General features: G+C 47.9%; 1 protein-coding gene across 1 annotated transcript in view; it reads right to left on the bottom strand.

The window, feature by feature from the left end:
• The window catches only part of DAP3 (death associated protein 3), a 22459-nt gene that overhangs the window by 4553 nt on the left and 8072 nt on the right, over positions 1–9834 (bottom strand). The window contains exons 5-9 of the mRNA XM_031064349.1: positions 5782–5883; positions 3618–3726; positions 2972–3064; positions 1454–1584; positions 1207–1287 (exon numbers count right to left, since the gene is read on the bottom strand). Of these exons, the coding sequence (XP_030920209.1) occupies positions 1207–1287; positions 1454–1584; positions 2972–3064; positions 3618–3726; positions 5782–5883 (516 nt within the window). The remainder of the gene's footprint in view (positions 1–1206; positions 1288–1453; positions 1585–2971; positions 3065–3617; positions 3727–5781; positions 5884–9834) is intronic.

Here is a 9834-nt window from a genome sequence, read left to right as displayed (position 1 = left end):
GCAGTTATCTTCTGTAAATTGTTAGAATTAACACAGTTAAAAGCAGGTGGGGCAGTTATCTTCTGTAAATTGTTAGAATTAACACAGTTAAAAGCAGGTGGGGCAGTTATCTGCTTAATTGTTAAAATTAACACTGTTAAAAACAGGTGGAGCAGTTATCTTCTGTAAATTGTTAGAATTAACACTGTTAAAAGCAGGTGGGGCAGTTAGCTGCTGTTAATTAGAATTAACACAGTTTTAACACTCTTAGAAAGAGGTGGAGAAGTTATCTGCTGTTAATTGTTGAAATTAACACTGTTAAAACCAGGTGGGACAGTTATCTCCTGTTAATTAAAATTAAAACTGTTTAACACTGTTAAAACCAGGTGGGGCAGTTATCTTCTGTTCATTGGGCGATTCTCTTTATCTCTTCCACAACCAATCCTCCCTCCAGGAGATATCTATCTGTAAATGAGCCGTTAATTATTAATTATCTTCTGTTCATGGGTCATTGAGTGTCCCTGCAGGGCTGATCCAATTCCAGCATCCCATGGGGAGATGCTGCGCCCAGGGGAGGAGCCAAGCATTCCTACCTGGATCCAATCTGGGGTTTGGGACACCCCAGCAGCCTTTGCAGATTCTGACTCTGTCAGTGGGTTTTTTTGAGTTTTTTTGTTTGTATGTTTTTGTTTTTTTGTGTGTTTCTTGGGGCTTTTTTTGTTTTGTTTTGTTTTGTTTGTACTACTACATTTGTATTTTTATTTTTCCTAGTACAGAACTGTTACTCCTATTCCCATATCTTTGCCCGACAGCCCCTTAATTTCAAAATTATAATAATTCAGAGGGAGAGGATTTGCATTTTTCATTTCAGGGGAGGCTCCTGCCTTCCTGAGCAGACACCTGTCTTGTCAAACCAAGACAATTTCTTGCTGAGGGGTGACTTTTGGGCAGCCCTTCCAGGGGAAAACACATTTGACAGCCAACAACCTCTTCCAAGAGCAGTTTGAGCATCAAAACATGGCAATTTCTAATTCTATCTTGGTTTTCCATCCAAATTCTCTGTAAAATTTTCTTTACAGATCCACCACATCATCTTTTGTGGACAGGGAGACACCTCCTATTTCCCAGGTCTCAGATCTCTGAGATCTTTAGGAGCAATCTGTCCCACAGCCCCAGGATCCTCTGGCACAAGGTGAGACCACACCAGCAGCAGTGTTTGTTCCTTACCTGCTCCACCACTTCCCTCAAAGGTCTGCCCTCCTCTGTGCTTTCCCTTTTGCCCCAGATGTATTTCTTTTGTGTTTTTATCTGCGGGAAGAAAACAACCATGAGATTGAGGATGACAGGAGGCAAAGCAAGGCTGGATTGTAGAATCTGGGAGAAGCACCCACCAGCACCAGCCATCCCACAGAGGGATCTAAAGTGCTTTTCTTACAGCAGCACAGGGCAGGGGGTGCGGTTTGCAGCCACAAACCTCTTCCAGGAAACGTTCATTGGAGGTTTTGAAGTTCTTGAGCCAGACAGAGGCCTGCAGGGGCTGATCCAGCCTGTCTTTGTTGTAGGAAGACTGAAAAAGCTCCTTGCAGTTCTTCACCCAGAGATGAGCTGTCAGCAAAAAAAAAAACCCTGTTGTTTTGAATTTTATTATGGTTTTTTTAAGTCAAAATAATGGTATGAGGTGGGGATGGTAAGGGTGTTTGTGTTGCTTGTCTTCATTCTGCAACTCTGGTAAGAAAAGTCACAGAAACGTGGAATGGTTTGGGGTTGGGAGGGACCTTAAAGATCAACCAACCCCCTGCCATGGCAGGGACACCTCCCAGTAACCCAGGGTGCTCCAAACCCCATCAGCCTGGCCTTGGGCACTGCCAGGGAGCCAGGGGCAGCCACAGCTTCTCAGGGCCTCCCCACCCTCACAGGGAGGAATTTCTTCCCAGCATCCCATCCATCCCGGCCCTCTGGCAGTGGGATGCCATTCCCCCTCGTCCTGTCCCTCCAGCCCTTGTAAATATTCTCTCTCCATTTTTCTTGCAGTCCCATTAGGCCCTGGAAGGTCACAACCAGGTAAACCCAGAGCCTTTCCTTCTCCAGGCTGAACAATCCCAATTTCTTCTCCTGAACTGAACAATCCCAATTCTTTCCTCCCAGCAGAGCTGCTCCCCTGATCCCTCTGATCATCTTGGTGCCTCCTCTGGATTCATTACAACAGCTTCATGTCTTTGGGACCCCAGAGGTGGATGCAGCTCCATCCTTCCTGGAGAACTGTCCCTTGGGATCAGAGGAGGCCACAAAAACCCCAAACAATCTCTTCCCATGCTCATTAACAATGGAGGAAACCAGACTGGACCAAAGGATGTGTGAGCAGGTAAAAATTACTAATTACGCTCTACTCATTTGGGGTATCTCTTCCCATGCTTGTTAACAATGGAGAAAACCAGACTGGCCCAAAGGATGTGTGAGCAGGTGAAAATTACTAATTATGCTCTACTTTATTTGGGGGTTTTTGTTTTTTATGAGCCTTTTCCACTATGGAAAAACAAGGATAGATTGTGGTGGGATATCCTAGAGCTCCAAAACAATCTCTTCCCATGCTCATTAACAATGGAGAAAACCAGACTGGCCCAAAGGATGTGTGAGCAGGTGAAAGTAACTAATTATGCTCTACTTCATTTGGGGTTTTTCGTGTTTTGTTTTGTTTTGTGTTTTATGAGCCTTTTCCACCACAGAAAAACAAGGGTAGATTGTGGTGGGATATCCTAGAGCTCCCAAACAATCTCTTCCCATGCTCATTAAAAATGGAGAAAACCAGACTGGCCCAAAGGATGTGTGAGCAGGTGAAAATTACTAATTATGCTCTACTTTATTTGGGGTTTTTGTGTTTTATGAGCCTTTTCCACTATGGAAAAACAAGGGTAGATTGTGGTGGGATGTCTTAGAGCTGCTGAAGCAGCTTCTTTAGGTGTTAGGTGTGGTACCAGAGCCCTGGGTTTCTCACCATCGGGGACGTGCAGCACCAGCCAGCCCTGCCTGGAGCAGTAGTGAACCACGTGGCACAGGGTCATGGTCTTCCCTGTTCCTCTCTCACCATCTCCAGCAAGCACTGTCAAGGAAAGTCTCTGGAAAAACCTCTTCAGTTTGTACTTGACTGTGATTCCTCCAGAAAGGGCACAAAGGGAGCTCAGAGCTCGTCAGAGCAAGGATTTCACCCAGCAGACCCAGAGAGTTCCTTCTCCCTGTCCCCACCCCACTGAGCAGAGCTGAGGAGCCCCTGCCCCGTGTGCTGACCCTGTTTGAAGTTAAAATAAAAACATCCAAGCTCTGAGCTCCCTGAAGTGCCTGGAGTCCCTGCACTGAGCACAGACCACGTGGCACAAGAATGTATAAAAAACATGAATGCTGTAATAAACCCAGGTTTGGAGCCTTCTGAAAATGGAGTGTGTTGCTTTGCATTGTCTCTGTCTCAACTACAACACAGCCAAATATTTCTGAAAATATTTCTGTAATTCATTTTGTGCCTGGATGTTAGACTGGAATGAAAGTCTCCACCTCCTGGAGACTAGAGCAGCTCAGGCTCCCAACCACCCTCTCCCCTGCACGAATTCCTTGTGTTTCTCTTCATTCCAGCTCCAGCTGAAGGATACAGATCACATACCTGACGGCAGGGTGGGCCAAGTTGGAGCCCTTGAGGTACGTGAGGATCTCGAGCGCCGGCTTCCGCACCATCACCCGCGCCTCGTTGAAGGTCCGGATCTGAGGAAGGACAGCTGTGACCAACCTGCCACCAGCTGGCCGAGCACCGCTGTCCCCAGCCCTGCTCCAAACCCACCTGCAGGCCCCCAGCACCCCCAGCTAGTGGTTTCTCCAGGTGGGGATTTTAGGCACCTGAGATGGTATTTCACGTTCGAACTCGGGTGTTTTATTATTATTTCTTATCAGTGAAACAGCCTCACAGCCATGAGTTCAGCAGCCTTTCATTAACCAGGCACAAAAATTGTTAACTATCTCTTGTTATAAGGTCTTTTAAGACTAAACTATCCAATTAAGAAATGACACCGAGATTATTTTCCCTTTTAACCCAAGAACTGATCTCACCAAGCCCGCACTGCAGACTTTTCTGTCCAATTACAAAACATCACCCAGACCCATGAAGAAGAAAAGAGGGTGAAGAAGGTGAAGAAGAACAACTTGTCTCTGCTCTAAAACATCCATCTTGCTTCATATTTTTTTATACATTCTAAAATCCCAAACTTCAAGTTTCCTACTTAGTGATATTACGCACTTCTAACCAACTACACGCCTGTAATTTTAGTGTTATTAATCAATTTTTGAAGCCTTCTTCACAGTCTCAGGTTAATTGTACTGTTCTCTTGTGGGTCTGTGCCAATTAAGAAATGACACCTAGATTATTTCCCTTTTAACCCAATAATTAGTCCTTTGAAGCCCACAATGTGGACTTTTCTGTCCAATTACAAAACATCACCCAAACCCATGAAGAAGAAAGAAGAAGGTAAAGAAGGTGAAGAAGAACAACTTGTCTCTGCCCTAAAACTTCTATCTTGCTTCATATTTATTTCTATATTCTAAAATCCCAAACTTTAGGTCTTCTACTTTGTGATATTACACAAAGTAAACTTCAATATCACAAAGTAAACTCCTAATCAACTACACACCCGTAATCTCAATATTATTAATCAATTTTTGAAGCTTTCTTCACAGCCTCAAGTCAAATGCAGTGTTCTCTAGTGGGTCTGTGCCTTTAAGCACAGAAAGTTTAAAATTCTCAGCATCCAGGGTTCCAACACCCAGCTCTGCCCTCTCTGCCCAGCAGGGTCGGTCAAGCAGCATTTGAGAGTTGGTCAAGTGCTGCTTTCCCTCAGGGAAATTATTTTCTTGTCCTTCCTGTGCCCAAAAAGGGTTTTACCTGTTCCCACAAACTGTGGTGTGGGTGCCTGGCCTGTCCGTGAATCCAGCTCAGTGCCCTGGATTTGCACAGGTAAGGAACCTGCTCCTGACCCAGCAGAGCAGAGCCTGGCACAGCTCCATCTGCCTCACCACACAAACCAGGAGACAAGATTGTCTTGCTGCACATGTGAACTTATTTCATGAGACAGCCTGGTTCACACAGAAATACAGCCATGTGGAAGAGGTTGTGCAGCAACTTCTGTGAGCCAGACAGAAGTTTGATGAGAGGATCTGTATTTACCCCTGAAAGAATTTTCTACCAAGGTCAACAACATAGAAACCAAGAAAGAAAGGAGGAGAAATAAGAGAAACCTGCAATTATTCCAATGAGCACTTTGTTTGTCTTTCCTGAGCAATGAGTAAAGTGTAAACTTATGAGCTTGGTAAGAATGTATAAAAAGCATGCATGCTGGAATAAAACCAGGTTTGAAGCCTTCTGAAAATGGAGTGTGTTGCTTTGTCGAAAATGTTTCTGTAATTCATTTTGTGCCTGGATGTTACAGATGAAAAACACGGGAACAAAAGTTGCCTGAGGTGGAACCCTCAAACTCTTCTGCTCTGGGGGGTTCACTCATCTCTTTTAGATGTTGAAAACAACAGTAAGGGCAAGGAATAACTGCTCTGTCTCATTCCAACAGGAAAATATCACAGTCACCAATGGATCTGGTTCTTCCCACACAGAATCATGGAACTGGGCTGGATGGGAGATCCTTAAAGATCCTCACACCCATGGGCAGGGACAGCTCCCACTATCCCAGGTTGTTCCAAACCCCCTCCAGCCTGGCCTTGGGCACTCCCAGGGATTCAGGGGCAGCCCGAGTGCATCCCTCCGGGCTGGAATACCTGCTGCTGGAAACGATGGGGCAGCCCATGGGGGAACACAGCCTTCACCTCCTCCAGGGGGATGTTGTACAGACGGCCCTCGTGCTGCTCCGTGTGCTCGGCCTGCAAGAGAAAATGGCAATTGGTACCCTGGAAAAGGGCAATTGGTACCTTGGAAAATGGCAATTGGTGCCCTGGAAAAGGGCAATTGGTACACTGGAAATGGGCAATTGGTACCCTGGAAAAGGGCAATTGGTACCCTGGAAAAGGGCAATTGGCACCTTGGAAAATGACAATTGGTACCTTGGAAATGGGCAATTGGTACACTGGAAAAGGGCAATTGGTACCTTGGAACAGGGCAATTGGCATTCTGGAAGAGAAAAGGGCAATTGGCATTCTGGAAAAGACAATGGGAATTGGGACCCTGGAAGAGAAAAGGGCAATTGGCATCCTGAAGGAGAAAATGGATATTGGCATCCTGGAAAAGGGCAACTGGCACTCTGGAAGAGAAAATGGCAATTGGATCCTGGAAGAGAAAAGGGCAATTGGATCTTGGAAAAGGGCAACTGGCATCCTGGAAGAGAAAAGAGCAATTGGGACCCTGGAAAAGAAAATGGCAATTGGATCCTGGAAGAGAAAAGGGCAATTGAATCTTGGAAAAGGGCAACTGGCATTCTGGAAGAGAAAATGGCAATTGGATCTTGGAAAAGGGCAATTGGCATCCTGGAAGAGAAAAGAGCAATTGGCATTCTGGAAGAGAAGATGGCAATTGGGACCCTGGAAAATGGCAATTGGCATCCTGGAAAAGAAAATGGCAATTGGCATCCTGGAAAAGGGCAATTGGATCTTGGAAAAGGGCAATTGGCACTCTGGAAGAGAAAAGAGCAATTGGCATTCTGGAAGAGAAGATGGCAATTGGGACCCTGGAAAATGGCAATTGGCATCCTGGAAAAGAAAATGGCAATTGGCATCCTGGAAAAGAAAATGGGAATTGGGACCCTGGAAAAGGGCAATTGGATCTTGGAAAAGGGCAATTGGCACTCTGGAAGAGAAAATGGCAATTGGGACCTAGAAAATGGCAATTGGCACGTGGTGATGCCTCTGTCCTGGGCCCAGGCGGCCTGGGAGGGTGGGACAGGGAGGCAATGCTCAGGCACAGGCAATATTCTCTCACTGGGGGGCAGAGCAAGAGGAGGAATAACAAAAAAAGGAATAAAGCAGGAGTTGTGGGGTGAGGGCACTGCTGGCAGGTGCTTGGAAGAGGCTGAAGAAAGGAGATCCCACCTGGCACTGAGCAATGAAGGGATTCCCTGAGCTCCTGTACTAACTGTGGTGTTTGGGGGCACCATGGATTGACCTCACCTTCCAACAGTCCCCCCAAACCTTGGCAGAGCTGTGGCACCCTTCTGAGTTACCTGCTGCTGTCACATTCACTTTTTTCTTTGACAAAAATGATATTTTCTGCCTTGGGCTGCTGCCTCCCAACCACTGAGCCATTTGGTTACTGGGGCTGGAGGCTTAAAAACTCCTAATTTCTTTTCTGGGGCAATAATTTCCAGTCCCTTGTGGTGCGACCTCAGTGATCAGGGCTATTCCTCCACTGGACTTGAATCCTGCTGCATTTATTTCTAGCGTGTTTCCCCTGCAGGTCTCACCATAATGACAGCAAGCAGCTGCTGTCACTGGGATCTGAGAATTTAATGCTTTTTCTTCCCCTTCATTATTCTCTTTTCCTGCCATGCAATACCTGCAAAGCCCTTACTTATTTCCTCTTGCTCAAGTAATCTTTTTTTGTGTCTTGTCTAATTAGGACAGTAAACTCAGACTACTCTGCAGCCCTTCCTGTGTGACTTTTAGCAGTTTTGTGTTAATCTTTGAAGCTTAGATCTTGTCCTGCTCTGCTTTCTGCATTTTTTTCCCCACGGATTTAAATTAAAACCATCCTCCTCTTTATTCCTGTTGTATATAAAAACTGCCATGCACAGCAACGAATACAACAATTCCCTTTGTTTTCTTTATTTTATGCACCAGCATTTTTGTGTGCAGGTTTCTTTTGCCTGTTTGGCCAAGAATATTTGCAGCTCTTGATAGACTCTTCATGGAGCACTGCTGGAAGCTCTGCTGCATATCCATGAATTTTCTGCTCCCAGGATTCTTGTTAAGTCTCCCTTCCCTCCTTCAGGACAGATTTGCACAAAATACACATTTCTGCCCCTTCCACTCAACAATTACCCCTGTTCCACCCCTCTCTGGGACACACAGGACAGGCCAGGGTGTCCTGGACTCTGTGCTTGACCTTGGCACTGCTGCAGGATTTGAGGAACTCCTGATTCAAGGAATGATTTTTAGGGAAGTTTGGTAACTTCAGCAAAAGGCTGAGCTGCTGGAGCTGCCAAACTGGGGGGTTCAGTGGTCAGGAAATCCTTGCAACAGGGGGGGAATGTTAAATGCTGGCTGTAAGGAGGTGTCATCTGAGGTGTCACCTGCTGGAGCTGCCAAACTGGGGGGTTCAGTGGTCAGGAAATCCTTGCAACAGGGGGGGAATGTTAAATGCTGGCTGTTCAAGAGGTGCCCTGCTGGAAGGAGGTGTCACCTGAGGAGAAGTGTGAAAAACTTCTCTTCCCCAAGCTTATTTCACACTGTGGCTTCCCTGGAGTTCTCCTGCACTTGCTGGACACAGCACCTGTGGTTTTCCAGAAGAGCAGGACTCCAAAGCCCATTTTCATTCTCAGCTTCATCCCTGACTTGCTGCATGACTTTTGGGCAAATTCCTTCACTCTCCTACAGAATGTGGGTCATTTATCCTCGCGTTTCCTCACTTGGAGCTTTGCTGATGGCAGGGTACACAAACTCTGCTGGAAAATGCGGTGTTTAGTGGCTTTCTGAGGCCCATTTCAATGGGATTGTGTGGTGCAGGAGCTGGGGTGTCCCCAGCCAGGCTGAGCTGGCCAAAGCCAAAGCTCAGGCACAGGTCAGAATGGCAGGGCCAGTTGCCTGGCAACCAGAAGGGGACAGTGGGGACAGTGGGGACAATGGTGGCCATCTGGCCTGTGCTGTGCAATCCACGGGGTCACGTGTGAGATCATCTCCTGCTGCCGTTTCCATAGAGACCCCGGCGGAATCAGAGAGGCTCCAATTACACAGCAGCAGAAAAGCACCTCAAAGGCTCGTTCCATTCATTTCCTGCCCTTCATTTCGTGCTCCAGACACGGAGAGTGCCCGGCTGCAATTGTGATGCTGCAGAGCTGCGCTGAGGTCATCCGGGGTGGGGTTTTTCTCCCCTTCACAGCCAGCTCAGGGAGGTTTTTCCAGGGAAGAATAAGCCTGGAGTTGAAATTCATGGTGTCTGATGAGAAGCTAAGCCTGTCCCAGCTCCTGCAACCTCATCTGAGCAGCTCTGGGGAAGGAATCAATCCCTGCTCCCAGGAGCTCTCAGGCTCCACCCTGAGCAGGTGCCCTGCACAGCCACAGCCCATTCATGGAGCTGATCCCTGGTGTAGGTGTGTGTACCCCCTGTACCCCTGGTGTAGGTGTGTGTGCACCCCCTGTACCCCTGGTGTAGGTGTGTGTGCACCCCCTGTACCCCTGGTGTAGGTGTGTGCACCCCCTGTACCCCTGGTGCAGGTGTGTGTGCACCCCCTGTACCCCTGGTGTAGGTGTGTGTGTACCCCCTGTACCCCTGGTGTAGGTGTGTGTGCACCCCCTGTACCCCTGGTGTAGGTGTGTGCACCCCCTGTACCCCTGGTGTAGGTGTGTGTACCCCCTGTACCCCCAGCACAGTCCCAGGCAGCACTGCTGGCTGCCAGGATGGGCCCTGGTGGCACCCTGGGCTGGCTGTGGCAGGGACAGTGGTGGCAGGATGGCCCTGGTGGCACTCAGGGGACAGTGGTGGCAGGATGGCCCTGGTAGCAGGATGGCCCTGGTGGCAGCCAGGGGACAGTGGTGCCAGGATGGTCCCAGAGCTGGCAGTGGCAGGGACAGGAGTGACAGGATGGCCCTGGTGGCAGCCAGGGGACAGTGATGGCAGGATGGCCCTGGTAGCAGGATGGCCCTGGTGGCAGCCAGGGGACAGTG

Source organism: Geospiza fortis, unplaced genomic scaffold, assembly GCF_000277835.1.
Source record: "Geospiza fortis unplaced genomic scaffold, GeoFor_1.0 scaffold313, whole genome shotgun sequence".
Classification (NCBI taxonomy): Eukaryota; Metazoa; Chordata; class Aves; order Passeriformes; family Thraupidae; genus Geospiza; species Geospiza fortis.
This window is presented reverse-complemented; position numbering and strand designations above follow the sequence as displayed.